The sequence below is a fragment of the Globicephala melas genome, chromosome 9 (genome assembly GCF_963455315.2).
Source record: "Globicephala melas chromosome 9, mGloMel1.2, whole genome shotgun sequence".
Classification (NCBI taxonomy): Eukaryota; Metazoa; Chordata; class Mammalia; order Artiodactyla; family Delphinidae; genus Globicephala; species Globicephala melas.
In genome coordinates, this window is record NC_083322.1 from 45,011,015 (window position 1) to 45,026,595 (window position 15,581).

Here is a 15,581-nt window from a genome sequence, read left to right on the forward strand (position 1 = left end):
AGTCACTGAATACGGAAAACCAGAATGGACAACCATATAAGTATTATTAATTAAAGGACTGCCTGGGAATAGCAATAACGTTTACCTTCAGACAAAAGCTCTCTAAACAAAGCGGGAAGCTGTGTGTATGGTGAGAAAGGAAGAGGGAGGGGAGCAAATGAAAAGAAACAAGGCGACTACGCAGCAACATCTGGCTGTAGCAAAGCAGCGCTCAAGGAGGAAACGGAGAGCCTAACACTAACTTAATAAAAAATAATAAATATTGAAAATAGAATAATTAACCATTCAAATCAAAATCTAGGGAAAGAGTACCACAAATTTAAGTTATACAAGAAAGAAGTTAAAGATAAAAATTCATTAAAGAGGGCTTCCCTGGTGGCGCAGTGGTTGAGAGTCCGCCTGCCGATGCAGGGGACACGGGTTCGTGCCCCGGTCAGGGAAGATCCCACATGCTGCGGAGCGCCTGGGCCCATGAGCCATGGCCGCTGAGCCTGCGCGTCCGGAGCCTGTGCTCTGCAACGGGAGAGGCCGCAGCGGTGAGAGGCCCGTGTACCGCAAAAAAAAAAAAAAAAAAAAAAATATTCATTAAAGAAATACAAAAAAAAAAAAGTAGACTTGATCGATAAAAATAGAATTTTTTGGTTTTGCTCTGCTCGTTTTCACAGATCAAGTAGAATGGTAAAGCCTCCTCCAGAGGGCAGGGTTCTGTCAGTCCTGCTTTCTACTGCGTGCTCAGTGTCTAATCAGTACTCGGGATTTAGCACAGTAAATACTGTTAACTGCACATGTTAGTCCAAAAGGAGAAAATGCAATTAAGCACATTTAGGGATGAGAAAGAGGACAACAGATGTACAGAATATTTTAAATCATCACAAGGAAAAAAAAATCAAACAGAATGGGAAAATATAAATTAATCAAATCAAATCAACATGTAGAAAATCAGAATAGAGCAATGACCTCAGGAGAAATTTAAAAAGTACTCAAAGACGTATGCATTAAAAGGCACCAGCCCAGATAATTTTACTGGCCAGTTTCAAAATACCTTTAGGGAAGATGTAATTTACATACTACTTCATTATTTAAAAGCAAATAAAAAGAAAACCTCCCAAATTACCTATGAGGCTAACAAAACCCTAGTACAAAACCTAGACAAGGACAGAAAGTGTGTGCGCGCACACACACCCACGCACACGCCTAAAACCGGAGAACTTACAAAGAACAAATGTAAAAACTATAAACAAAATATTAACATATAGAATTTAGCAGTGCATTAAAAGAACAAACAGATCACGGCCATAAAGGTTTTATGTCAGGAATGCAAAAAAAATCTACTAATATTTGTTACATTAACAGATTAAAACAACGAACTACCTTTATCCCACATAAGATTGGTGAATAGTTCAATAATGGAAACATCAACAAAAACATAAGAAATGAGCACTTTCGTACTCTGCCTGTGGAGGGCAATTTGATATCCATGAAAATGTTAAATGTATACATCCTTTGTCCCAGAAATTCCACTCCTGGGATTTACTCTAAAGCGTATTCACACATAACTCAAGAGTATGCACAAATATATCCACCGCAACATTGTTCATCATGAAGATAAACTGGAATATTATAAACATCCATCACTAAGGGAATGATCAACTAGTGTCTCCAAAACACATTTGATAACATTCAACACCTATTCCTGACTTTTAAAAAATAAACACTAAAACAAGAAAAGAATAGAAACTTTCCTAATTCAGTGACGGTAACTCCCCAAAACTATAGCAAACACCATCCTCAAAGAAACCAAGGAATAAACAGTATAAATATTGGAAATGAAAAGTAAAATGTATTTCCATTTATAGATCATGTAATTTTCCATGAGAACCAACTGAAAATGGATAAGAACCAATAAAAGAGCTTCAAAAGGTAACCAAGAAAAGAAAAAAATACACAAAAACTAATAGCTTCCCTAAGTCCCAGCACAAATACACCCACTAGAAAATATAACGAAAGAACGATTCCTAGACACAGGACGAGCACAAACGGAAAGACACCATAAAGGGAAACCTAACAAGACAACTAAAAAAAACTGTCAAAAATGACTCTATGAGAAAGACTGAATAAATGGAGAATCATGCCATATTCTTGGAAAGGAAGACTCAATATTTTAAGAAAACCACTTCTCCAAATTTGTTTATAAATTCAATGGAGTTCCTATAAAAATCTCAACCAGCCTTTTTTTTTGCAACTTGACAAATTTGCAACTTGACAAATTTGAAAGTCCATCTGAAAAAGTAAATGTGCGAGAAAATTTGGAAGGGGAAAAAAATAAGGAAGGGGATATGAGCACACCCGATATCAAAACATGCTGCCAGTTTACAGTAACCTGCCACAGGAAAAGCCAAATAGATTAGTTACATGGAGTAGGAAGTCTGGAACTAAATACAAGTAGAGTACATTGAGTGTTTACGATAAAGTGGCATTTCTACGTAATGGAGAAAGAAGGACCTATTCAATAAAAAGAACTGAGAGGGTGGATGTCCACCCATTGGAAAAAAAATAAGGTTAGCTATCATTTCAGATCAGACAGAGAAATAAAATTTCAGATAGATTAAAGGCACATGTGTAATAATGCAATCTATAAAATTGTTATAAAACGATTAAGAATACTTTTATATCTTAAGGTTGGGAAAGACTTCCATAAACAAGAAATAAGACTCAGTGCTTCCCTGGTGGCGCAGTGGTTGGGAGTCCGCCTGCCGATGCAGGGGACACGGGTTAGTGCCCTGGTCCGGGAAGATCCCACACGCCGCGGAGCGGCTGGGCCCGTGAGCCATGCGTGTCTGGAGCCTGTGCTCCGCAATGGGAGAGGCCACAACAGTGAGAGGTCCGCGTACCACAAAAAAAAAAAAAAAAAAAAGAAAGAAAGAAGGCTCAGAATTCATGATGAGAAAGCCTGACGGTCTGACTATATAAAATTATGCAATCTTGGAAGTATACTTACAACATGTATAACAGATGAAGCATTACTATCTATCGAACAGTAAGAAAGATAACAACTGGACTAGAAAAATGAGCAAAGAATAGATAATAACCAGAATAAAAACAAATTGTCAATAAATATTTGAAAAAAATGCTCTGTTGCACTAGCAATATGGAGAAATGCACGTTAAAACAATAAGCTACCATTATCTCCCACAAGGCTGTGTGAAAATTTAAATGATTGAAACTACAAGTGCAGACAATGATATGGGAATACCCTTTGTGACCCAGCAATTCTACTCTAGGGATTAATTCTAAAGAAATATTCACACGTTTTCAAAACTATGCACAGAACTGTTCCTAGTAGCATCTTTCATAATGAGGGAAAATGGGATAAAGATAAATGTCCAACACTCGCGGAAGAGCTAAATAACTTGTGCGTCCTTTTTGCAGAATATAACACAGCCACGGGAGGTTGGTTTGTGTGGTGACCTCTTTATTTCTCCTCCTCCCTTGCCTTTCAGCCCAGGCCTCTGCTTCTTCCCTGCTTCTTGTCCCAAGGACACTCACCATTATGGAGCCAACCACAGGGGCTTTGATCACCCACCACAGAGCCGTGTTGTCATTCATATCCCAGCAGCTGCAAGACAGACAGAAAGAAGAGAGATGATGCTTGCGGGCATCATCTCTCCTGGCTGGCTGGAAGGGATGCAAGGGCATCACCATCTCCTTCCAGCCAGCCCCTCCTGCAGCTCTGAGGAGGGGCTGGCTGGAAGGAGAGCTCTCAGGCGGGCTGCACACCCAAGCCCAGCCCTGGTTCAAGTGCCTTGGTCCTTCCCTCTGCTCCCCTGTCAAGGCAGGGACTGGAGCCCAGGAGTGAGGGCACCAGTGGGCTCCTGGGCAAGGGCCACGTTCCCCCTTCAGACCTAGGGCTCTGGGGGATGCGACCTCACCCTCGATATTCCTCCTCCCCTCTCTAAAAGGAGAACAGCCACTCAGAGTTGGGCCCAGAAGCAGAGCAGGACTCTGAAACCTTGCACATTCCCTCACTGAGTCCCGGCTGAGATGTGGCTGGGTGGGTCCACCCGCAGTGGGGTCAGAGCACAGTCACTGCCCAGGGCTGGGGGTGCAGCCATGCCCGGCATTGGATGGTTTGCCTGAGACAGTTCATGGGACATCAGGACAGCCGCTGACAACCATCTGTAAGAGCCTCCTTGGGGCTCCGGCCCTGGCTCTCGGGCAGGTACTCACCCTGTGTCATCGAAGTAGAGCCTCAGCACAGCCCACACGGACACACACACAGTTGGGGTCCCTGGAGAGCAAGAAAAGGAGCCCCGTGATAACTGGAAAACCGATAGGCCCAGTGTCCCCCTCAGACTTGGGGCTTCTGGGGGCCAATGAACCCCTCAGAGGTGGGGTCCCGACCCATGGGGCATGTCTCCCTCTCAGACCTGGAGTCCTGGGGATCCTAACTGTCCCTCACACCCAGGCCTCCTGGGGGTCCATGTCACTCCCAAACCCTGGGCTACCTCGCCTCTCAGGAGGACTCTTGAGCATATCCCCTCCATCAGACAGTGGGCTTCCTACGAGAAGAGCAAGAAAGCGTCCAAGAACCGGGAGTGTGCCGTCAGCTGCGAGGCAGGTCAGTGCCTCCCTCCTCTGACCTGACGCTCCCGGACGGCAGGACCAAGGACATCCCCGGCCATGAGGCCTGAACCTGTCTGGGAGACAGCCAGTGACCTACCCCAGCCAATGAGGATGTACCAGTAGAAGTATCTCCTCTCGGGGAAGAAGGTCTCCACCAGCAGCGTGAAGAGGTACAGGCCCTCAATGAACAGCCAGAAGTAGTTGGATACGACACAGTAGTGGAAGAAAACCATCACAGCCTTGCATTCCACCTGCAGGGAGAGCGAGGAGGGGGAGGGTGGCACGAGACCCCACCGAACCCTGAAAATCCAGCCCAGCAGGACCAGAGAGGATCCTGAGGGCCCTTCAGCTGAAGCATGCTCGGGTTTAGACACCCCGTGGGTCTGAAAGACTCAACATTCCTGGATTCAGAGTTTACCACTGCAGCATCCTGTGAGTCTGAGTCGAAGCTGCCATGGAGGCAGCTCTGCACAAGTCAGAAAACATGGAACCCCCTTTTCTCCCCAGGCTCATTCTCCCCGACCTTCCCGTCCCGTCCCCAGTGTCCACAGGAGAGGCGAATAAGGAGGACCCTGCAGGAGCCTCCTTGGTAAAATAAAGGTTTCAGGCATCACATAGGTTAGGGGAACACCCCTGGCCCCCCGGAAATCTCACAGATCCCCCTCCAAGTGAGCCCTTTCAGGTCAAGGTCTTGTGCTCTGGGCTGTTCTTTCCATCCTGCCCCAACGAAGCCTATCTTCTCTGCTTATCTCCAAATGTATCAGAACTGGGGAGGTGGTCTGGAGGGAACCCCAGCCAATCAGCCCCTTGGCTCCATCTTGGGTTAAACGACCCGCGGCCAAGCCAGCCGTCTCTCTGAGCCTAGTCAAGTGGGACTCGACATTTCCACCCGACCCTCCTCCACTGCCCTGCCAAGGACACACAGAGGCCAAGGGACAGGAAGTGAAGTCCTGCTGGGGTCTCCCTGGCTGCTAGTAACCGCAGGGTCATTCCTGGGTTTCCGTGTTCACTGGGGTCGATACCTTAACCTGCAGGAAAACACCTGGACGGCAGGGCGTCGCAGGGAGGGCCAGTCCTGGCAGGGCTCCGCGCACTCACAGTGGAGACGAAGCAGTGGTTGCCGTCCTGCTCAGCGTAGAGGATCCAGTCTTTGATGAAGACGGAGATGGCCCTCAGCATGAACGACGCAAAGAGGTTCATGTGGATGAAGTTTCGGGTGCAGTGCAGCTTCCTACACCAGCGGCCAGGGAAGCAAAAGGCTTTGAAGTAAGGAACTCCACAGCCTTCCGCCCTCCACCTCGGGGTCTGCTTTGGGCCAACTCCACGGCTTTGTCTCATGGGGGCCCTCCACCTAGACCATCCCCTTCTTCCCACCTAGACTCTAAACCCTCGCTCACTCCCAGGCCCCTGCCACCTGGCCCCACTACCCTATGACCTACTCCCTCCTGTGACCCTCTCTTTATCTAGACCAGGAAGATAAAGTGAGGAACGTAGGTCTCCTGCCCAGGGTCTTCCTTGCTGTGTGGCCCTGGACAAGTCCGTTGCCCTCTCTGGGATCAAGTTTCCCATCTCTTATCCTAGGGGTGGGGGAAATGCCTTCCAAGGGACTTCCAGAGCTGACATCCAGGGAAGCAGTGGGAGGTGGGAGGGATGGAGCAAGGGCTCTGAGCTGGGGTGGGCTGCGCTCCCTCGAATGCTGCCCAGGGTCTCACCGGAAACGACAGAGGATGACCATGGCAGTGGTGAGGGTGACGAGGGACGTGCTGTAGCCAACTGTGTACAGGGCCTTCACCGACAGGTAGTAATAATCCTGGAGCAGAGCACAGGACACGCAGGGCTCCACGTGGGGCCTGCCCCCGGCCCCCGGCCCCCACGGAACTGCATCCGATCTCCCAGGTGCCCCCCAGCCACCTCCTCCCGCTGCAGGGTCCGCACTGTGCAAAAGTTGAGCGCTGGCAGAGTGCAGGAGCACTGACCAGCCAGAAGGGGGCCCAGCCTCATCCTGGGGGAGGAGCCCGGAGGCCCCCTGCTGGGCCCCACATTAACCCTTCAATGGCTGGGCCACAGAAAGTCTGTGTATCCTGAAAGAGTAGCTAGGGAGGTGGAGGACGCGGGCTGGGGGCCAGAGGAGCTCAAGCAGCAAACCAGTTGTTTCTCAGCCCAGAATGAGCGAATGAAAGTCCCGCCCTCTCATGCAGCAGGCTATGCAGCAGGTGCTCATGAGCACTGCCTGGGGACCGGAGTTTCCGCACGTCCATCAGAAGTCCAGGCCTCTGGTAGACACACCCCTCCACCCACCTCCTCAGCCTCATCCCTCCACCTCCAGGTGAGAAGCAGACACTCACCTGGTCCCCAGTCTCAGACTCGTACTCATCAAACCCACAAGCGTCGAAATAATGAGGGAACGGCTCCGACCATCCATCCTCTGTGCAGTTCCGGCTCACCACCCTCATGCCTGCAGCAGAACAAAAACTCAGCAAGCCACAGAAATGATTTAAAAGGGCTCCGAGATTCTTAATCGAAAATTACTTCTTAAGCGGGAATTCCTGGAAATCCACATGCCCGTCTGAGAAGCACAGCAGCTGAAGGTTCATGAGATCCTCCACTGTCCAAGGGAAAGTAGTCATTGCTTTTACCCTTATACAAAGGATGAGGAGGGTAGGAGGACAAGGTGCAAGCTGACCTCTAAACAAGGGGTGAGGGGACTGAGCCAGAACGAATCCAGCCTCCTTCCGCCTAGGGAAAGGCCTGAGCCCCTGCCCTGGGCCCTGGGTCGGCACTTGCCAAACTTCGGTGAGCAGAAGAATGACCTGGGATCACAAATGTAGATTCCAGGCCCGAAGATTCTGGCCCAGGAGTCACCTCAGGTGGTGGTGCAGCAGGAGTTCTGGTCATACCTGGAGCTCTAGGTGATGCCTTTTCCGGGAGCTCTGGGCCTTCCAGCAGCTGCAATATCCCATGTCAGGGGGACACGTGGCTTGCTTAATTAACAAGGACCAGACCTCCACTGACCTAGCATCAGATCTTATTAAGATACATATTTAGGTTTAGAAAAAAAGAGACTTTGCCTTTTCAGGTTTAGAGGTCTGTTTCCTGTCACTAATATACTTTAATTTTCTTTTGCTCGAGTTTAAAGGCCATTTTGCAGGACACCAGAGTGGGCAGGAGTCATTTGCTGGCTGCAGAGTGGAGTCCAGTCTGGTTTTCACCCCGCCTGGGTGCCTTTTGGCCTTTAATGATTGCTCATTTCACCTTCCCCGCTCCTGATTGTCGAAAGGTGAACCACGGGTGTCTGGGAGAGGGGAGAAGGCAGCAGCCACCCCCTGCCTCCAGCCCAGCCCCTGAGTGTGGCCCCAGGCCGACCCCCCTTCCCAGACTGGCTTCCTGGGAGTTTACCTGGTATGTTAGGACACCTAGGGTTGGCTCTTCCTTTCAGGATTCAGGGGCCAGAAAGTCGTATACAAGAGACATCTGCATAAAAGAGGCTCCAACACCCATGTTGTTGGAAGAATCCCCCCCCCCTGTGGCCAAGGCCACCTCTGGGGCACTCAGGAAGTGGGCAAGGGCAGAGGCCAAGAAAGGGGACCCCTACACTTTTCCAACCTCGTGTCCTGCTGGTTGAGTTGGAAGATCTAAGGCCAGTTCTTTTTTTTTGCGGTACGCAGGCCTCTCACTGCTGTGGCCTCTCCCACTGCGGAGCACAGGCTCCGGACGCGCAGGCCCAGTGGCCATGGCTCACGGGCCCAGCCGCTCCACGGCACATGGGATCCTCCCGGACCGGGGCACGAACCCGTGTCCCCTGCATCGGCAGGCGGACTCTCAACCACTGTGCCACCAGGGAAGCCCAAGGCCAGTTCTTTTTAGCCAGGAGTCAGAAACGCACTTCCTGGGACTCTGGGAAGCAGCGGAGGGTGGGCTCTCCTGCCATAAAGAGAGCTCTGCCCAGAGCGGGAAGACTGGTCTCCATCGCTGCTCAGATTCTGAGTCTTATGACCCAGGACAAAAAGGACATCTGGCAGGCCCAGGGAGAGAAGGGCTCACTTCTGTCCCACAGTTTGATGCCAAATGGTTCCTTCTTCCAGCAAATCTGTTTCAGGCTGCTACTGGCAACCTCTTTCCAAGTCCCTCTGAACGTTTCTTTCAGAAAGTCTGCACGTCCTAGGGGACCACGGCCTTGGCCAAGCCCTTCCCTCCCCTGGGTCTCCTCTCTGCTTTGCCCACATCGGGGTGGTGAGAAGAGGAAAGGGAAGTCGCTTTGAAAAACATTTTTGTAAAAAAGTATCCTGGAGATACAAGCCATTTCCTTTCTTTTATTTTCCTTCTTTCTCTTTTTGTAGTACAGCGTGGGCTCAGAAAAGTATAAACCTTTTTGTTCAGAACTATTCCATGAATCTGCCACTCTACTGTTCTGATAGAAATCTCCGGAAGATGTAGTCCTCTCCAGATTGTCACCACCCTGCAGTGGCTGCACCTACTTCACTAGGCTGTTTTGCCCCAGCACCTCTGTAGGAGCACAGAATCTTAGGGCACGGGTTCTCAAAGTGGGTGTCCCCCCAGACCAGCCCATCAGCGTCACCTGGGAGACTGGCTGGAAATGCACATTCTCAGGCCCCGCCCAGGCCTGCTAAATCAGACTCTGGGAGTGAGGTCCAGGAATCTGCTTTAACAAGCCCATTAGGTGATTTTTAAAGTATGAGAACCACTGTTCTACATATGGGAGTTCAACGCTATCGGAGACCACTTAAGGAGCTCTTTACTGAGATCTGTGCTTCCCTGAAATTGTATGCACAGTGTTCTGTCTGAGCACTTGCGTGCAAATTTCCATGGAGAAAATCCACAGCTTTATCAGAGAAGGAAAGCGAGCTGCCAAAGATCACACAGCCAGAGAGGGGCATAGACCGGCCTGGAAGGAGGGGTTCCCCAAGTTCACGGGTTAGCAGATGCCCTCCCTCCAGCCAGCCCATGGTAAACCCCAGCTCATCCCTTACCTGAGGGATCCAAGGAGTTACTGTCAGCAAATCCAAACTCTCCTGCAAAACAGGCGTGAGCATGAGTCGGGACACCCGGCCATCAGCTTGCCTGGGCTATCCACTGCTTACTCTGCACCGTGGAAGGCCAAGGCTGCCCCTGGCCTGAAGGATCAGGGCTGGGGGAAGGTGGGATCTTGGCCAAGAGGCTGCATCACACAGAGTAGCCACACACACCTGTCTGACTCACTGCACCTTCCAATGCCATCTCATTTGCTTTGTATTTCTATGATGCTAATGGTGGCCCATGACTCAGTTCTCCGCACTGGACCACAGGGAGTGGAAATGGGACATTGTCGGGAGGATGGGAGGGCCTCTGGAGTGGGAGAGGACTGGAAGAGGGTAATTGGGCCTTTCCTCTTTTTTTGTAGGTGCTTGTTGTTTATCTATTTTATATAAAGTAGTGTGTATATGTTAATGCCAAACTCCTAATTTATCTCCGCCCCCGCCTCCGCTATCCCCTTTGGTAACCATGTTTGTTTTCTATGTCTGTGAGTCTATTTCTGCCTTGTAAATAAGTTAATTAACTGGGTCTTTTCAAGAAAAGGGCAAAGAATAGCAATATGGGTCCTGGGCTTGCATTTTTTCTTTGGTGCTCAACCCTCAATCTCAGCCCACAAACCACTCCCATCAAAGGGAACCCAGAACTCCAAAGACTTCCTCCTCAGACATTTTTTCTCTTTCTCTCCTGACTCTTTATTCCCTCCTCCACCCGTTCTTTAGGCTGAATCTCCTGTTAGCAGTGAACCCCAATTTCCCCTCTACTTCTCAAAATTCTGTTTTCAAGGTGCAGCTGACATGCCACCTCCTCCAGGAAGCCTCCCCTGACATCATCGTTATTCTGCCCGAATGCCACCTGGTTGGGTCTCTTCTACTCTGGAGCTTGCTATACATTCCAACTCCACATGTTGGCTCACTCACACAATCAGGCCTGTACGTGTACATATGCACGTGCCTATGCACACGGGTGGCCTTGTTTGCTAACCCCTCCACAGGGGAGTGGGTGTCAACTTCCCAAACAAGCTCATGAGCACCCTGAGACCAGGAGCTCCATCTTCCATCTTCCTGTGTCTCCCCCACCTCCAGATGGCCAAGGAGGGAGGGGGTGGGGGGGAGGTGGGATGAACCCAGCCCCTGATGAGCCTCTCATTCCACCCCCACCCACTCCCAGCAGTCAGAGCCAGGCTCCTGCCGGATGGACAGATGATCGGCAGTCTGTCCTCTCCAAGGTTCCTCTTACCGATGGTTTCCGTCTCCCAGACTGAAACAGAGAGAGACAGACGGACAGACAGAAAGACAGAGAGAGAGAACACAGAGGTGAGCAAGGGGTCTAAAGTCAGGTCTGCTCTCTCTGGGCCCTGCTGACGATTTCCTCCTCTTTCCCACTCCCAGACTCTGGAGAGAGGCTCTGCTGGGGGCGCCAGAGGCATGAGAACTACAAGCTGGGGCTGGACCAGACACTGGAGACTTCTACGACTCCCTCGAGAACAGGACACAGTTAAAGAGAAATATCAGAGGCACGTGTAAGGAGGAGAGCGATCAACGTTCCCGTCTCTCCAATAGCCCACAGAGCAACAATTATTACAATGAGATTCAGCCCTGAGAACCAGGAAATAAAATGAAAAAACGCCACCTTCAGCTTTCTAAGTATTTAAGGCAAGTCTCACTAATCCAGCTCTGTGAATGGAGATGCTAAAAAGGCCTGCCTTAATGAACCATTAAGAAGCAGGGGTAAATAACACATTCATTGTGCAATTGCCAGAGGGAGGCACAGAGTCTGAAGGAAAGTTTATCTTAAGAAAATGTTATTTTACTGCTGATTCATTTTACCTTTTTTTGTGGTTGAAAAGAAGTAATCCTGCCATGGTACCTGACCCAGAGTAGCTGTTCTGTCAACTTTAAATAAACGACTGAACGAAAGGAGTACGTGAGCGGAGGAAGTGATTAAGTTGGTTTCTATAGGAATGAATTCGAAACTGGGCTGAATCAGCAGGCGGCCACCCCGCCTGACGTCCCACCATTCATACTGTGTCTCTTGCTTCAGAACTTCCCATCCTGCCCTGGGTCACACCCAGTCCCCGCGCTGTCAGGATGGAAGAGTTCAACTGCCACTCTCCTGCTGGGCTGGCTGGAGATTCTGGAGGTGGGAGGTGTGGCTAACAGGCCCTGCTCCAGAGCGCAAGTTGGGGGGAGGCGAGGCAGGGGTGCGATGCAGCTAGACCCTGCCTCCTCTGGGCCTGGGCAGGGAGGCAGAGATGGGGTCCTGGCACCCCGATACAATGCCACTACCTCCCTCCGCCGCCTCTTGCAAAAAGAGAAGTCCAGGCACAGTCTAGGTTGCTGGACTTCCAGGTGTGAAAGACTTTGCCGCTGCCTCTCACACACACGCTAGGGACAGCGGCAGGCAGGATTCTGTAGTGAGGTGGAGCTTGGAGACTCTCCACTTCTGGAGGGACACTGGCTGAAGCCTTAGGCAGGTGAAGGACGAAGCTGAGACCCAGGTCTCAAGGGGCCCGAGCCTGGCCGCCCACACGTGTCTCAGACTCTCTAATCTCCTCAGGAGCCCCACCCTCCGTCCTCCTCAAACCAAGGCCCCAACCCAGGGCTCAGTGGTCCACAGGTGGTTCTCAGCACATCACCGGCCTGGAGCCCGGCCCCGCCATCTCTCCCCACCCAGCCCAACTCAGCACCCCTCAGCTTGCCACCCTGCTTCCCGTGACACCTCCAGGGTTGGGGTAGAGGGCCAGTCTGGCTCCAGGCCTTTCCCAGTGTCAGTGTGGACTCATCAGCCACCAACCTTCTTTAGGAGTCCACGAAGCCTCCACCAAAGACAGGAGCAGGCCTGGAGAGACCACCAGACTCACATCCAAAGGAGAGACTCCCCAGAACCCCCTCCCCATGGAGAGGCGGTCACCCAGGCCTCTCTGTGCGAGTGATAACGGTGATAACATCAGCTGACACCACTGACCATTAAGACACGTCCAGTCTCGCTAAGGGACTTCTCGCTAAGGGACTTGGAGTCCAAGCTCGAGAGCCCAGCCACGACGATGCACCTCCACGTGGACTTGCCACGTCTGAGGGGTGCTTCTGTGTCCCTGTGTGCACGAGGGTCCGTGATTTCATCTCCCCGCCAGCACACGAGCTCTGGAATGGGAAGTATCTGCCTGCAGGGCGCCCTATGTCCCTGGTGCTGGTCTCTCAGAAAAGCCTGAGGTCCGAACAAGGGGAGCAGGCTGGACCCAGAGTGGCCTGAAGAGGCCCCCGGGGGGGACCCACCTTGGTCTGGGTTGAAGATTCGGAAGAGCTCAGGGCAGCTGACGAGGACCATCTCACCCACGTGGGCAGGCTTCCAACATGTGATGTTGTCCCACATCCCAGGGCAGCCTATGAGGAAGGGAACCACGGTGAGAGGGCAGCCAGACGCCCACATACACACACACACACATCACACGCACACATCACCCTGAATGGGCTCTTCCACGTCCCCAGGCTCCACGTCGCGGTGGGGTCTCCCTACCCCTCGGGGGAGGGGCAGGAACCGTCTGGCCCAAGGATGGTGCTCCACGCCCTCTCCCCACCGTCGCCCAGCGCCCTTCAGGGCAGACCTGCAGCAGGAAGACGACACGGAGCTGGGACCTGAAGAGGACCACAGATTGGCCAGATGGGGGTGGGGCGAGGAGGGGAGAGGCCTGCGAAGCCGAGGCCCCGAACTATGAAAGGGCTCGGAGCACGAGGAGCCAGGAAGCAGGGAGCACCTGAGGGGCCACTGCTGGCGAGGCACCCCCGCATCAGGTGAGCACCGAGGGCTGGAGGAGAGCAGGGACAAACCGAGAGCTACTCAGGAATCGCCAAGGCGCGCGACTCGCTGGACATGGGCTTGTGAGAAAGGAGGAAGAGGCTGAGCTTGACGACCAGGCTTTCAGATTTGGGGGCTCCGTGGACGCTCCGACCCCCGTGCCTGCTCTCCTTCCAGCCCTTGCCAGCCTCTCTCTGGAGTCCTCTGTACTCCCATCACCACCACCTCCCCTCCCCTTCATGCTTCACCCCTCGTCTGACTCCACCCCTCCTCTCCACGGAGAGGCCTCTTGCCCTTACAGACCTCTCCGCCCTTATGGAGTGGGCTCCACCCTGCCCACCCCGACTGCGTGCAGGGGCTCGTGTCTGCCCTGCCCTCGGCCCCTTGCCCCACTGCCCTTAAACGAGACCACCGGGCCCAAGGACTTCAGGATAGAATTACACAGACAACCGCCAACCCTGACTCCTGCACAACACGGGGGCTACCTTCCATGGCCGGGGCCTGCTGGATATCCCCACCTTGAAAGGCCTAAGACGATCCACACACAGCGTGTCCAAGACTCAGCTCAGCATCTCCTACAAACTCTGATTTCCTGTCTCAGCCCCAGCTAGAGCCCTGGAGTCACTCTTGCTTTGTCTCCTCCTCCTTCGTGCTCACAGCCGACCGGTCACCAAGTCCTGCTGGTGTGACGTCTGGATATTTGTGGAATCCATGCCCTGCTCTCCATCCTTGCACTCCCACCTAGCTCAGGGCTGACCACCTTTCACTGGGACCATGGTTACAGCCTCCCCAGTGGTCTCCTCACTCAACCGCACAGAGCTGTGACCGTGAGCTCTTCCAAAGGAAGATCGGGCTGGGTCACACAGCCGCCACCCCCAGTGAGCACCTTCCAGCGATCCTATCACCTCAGCTGTAACGTGGTTCCTAAGGCCTGGCCCTTGCTTCTCACTCTGGCGTGTGGGGTGTGGGTGAGGCCCTGGGATGAGCGCTCACCCAGGGAAAGGATGTGATGTGAGAGGAGCATGGAACCCCCCATTTTCCAGGTGGGCAGAGATGTTATCATGACGGGGGGGCAAAGGCAGAGAAGGGAGGCAGCAGTGTGGCGTGTCTGACGGCAGAGTACAGACTTTCAGAAAAGGGACCACATCCTGCTGAGCGGTCTATAGTTAAGGGCTTTGGAGGGCTTCCCTGCCATGTAAGGGACAGCCAGCGCTTGTCCTAGCCCACAGGACTGCTAGGAGGACCAATGAGTTCATACATGTAAAGCTCGCAGAAGAACGGCGGGCTCACTCAACGCATGCTCGCCATTGTTATTACCATTGATTTCATTATTTCAATTACGGGTCCCTGGGGATCATTCCCCTAAGAGAGATGAAACACAGCCCTAGCAGGTGAGAAGAAAGGCCAGTGGAGGGCCACTGACAGACACAGAGGAAGCCCGGGCAGGTGCTGGACAGGGATGGGGGCCCGGGGCGGGCCTCATGAGCTCACAGCCTCTCTGTTGGGGTCCATGACTGACTTTCAGGTCCTGTTTGGACCAGAAGGCACCCAAAGCTTCCAGGTGCAGAAAACCCTATCTCTCAGAACTCAGACCTGGCTACTTCAGAATTCACACCCAATCACATTAGCCTCTAACATCCTGCTCCCAGAATGACTGAGTTTGGGAGACAGAAGCATCACAGAAAGCTCTGAGGACAACAAACCAAGATGACGAGGATGCTGGGGCCACATGAAGGGAGATGGGTCCCAGGTCTGTTACTGACGATTCCTATCCGCCCACCACAGCAGGGCTCCAACCTGCACGTGGCTGGTTATGACAACATATCCTTGAAAGAGACCTAACAGTACATCTTTGGCCGCCATGGCCCGTGTTGACCGTGGAATGGCCATGGAGCGTGGCCGTGTCTGGCCCATGCCCTGGGAACCCCAGTCAACAGATGTTCCCTAAATGTGGAACGTTAGGCCCTGGCACGGCCTAATGTGTTCCCCTGAGTTCTGTGAGCCATCATAGCAAAGTATGGAGCCTGAAGAGGAGGCTGTGGGAACTCTTTTTTTTTTTTTTGCGGTACACGGGCCTCTCACTATTGTGGCCTCTCCCGTTGAGGAGCACAGGCTCCGGGTGCGCAGGCTCAGTG

General features: G+C 52.2%; 1 protein-coding gene across 3 annotated transcripts in view; it reads right to left on the minus strand.

Moving 5' to 3' along the window:
* Positions 1–15,581, minus strand: part of ADCYAP1R1 (ADCYAP receptor type I) — a 54,992-nt gene that overhangs the window by 18,319 nt on the left and 21,092 nt on the right. For all 3 annotated transcript variants that reach the window (XM_060305451.1, XM_030857468.2, XM_030857467.2), the window contains exons 4-12: positions 12,927–13,034; positions 10,891–10,911; positions 9,612–9,653; positions 6,969–7,078; positions 6,336–6,433; positions 5,722–5,854; positions 4,721–4,874; positions 4,228–4,288; positions 3,547–3,616 (exon numbers count right to left, since the gene is read on the minus strand). In XM_060305451.1, coding sequence (XP_060161434.1) covers positions 3,547–3,616; positions 4,228–4,288; positions 4,721–4,874; positions 5,722–5,854; positions 6,336–6,433; positions 6,969–7,078; positions 9,612–9,653; positions 10,891–10,911; positions 12,927–13,034 — 797 coding nt within the window. The remainder of the gene's footprint in view (positions 1–3,546; positions 3,617–4,227; positions 4,289–4,720; positions 4,875–5,721; positions 5,855–6,335; positions 6,434–6,968; positions 7,079–9,611; positions 9,654–10,890; positions 10,912–12,926; positions 13,035–15,581) is intronic.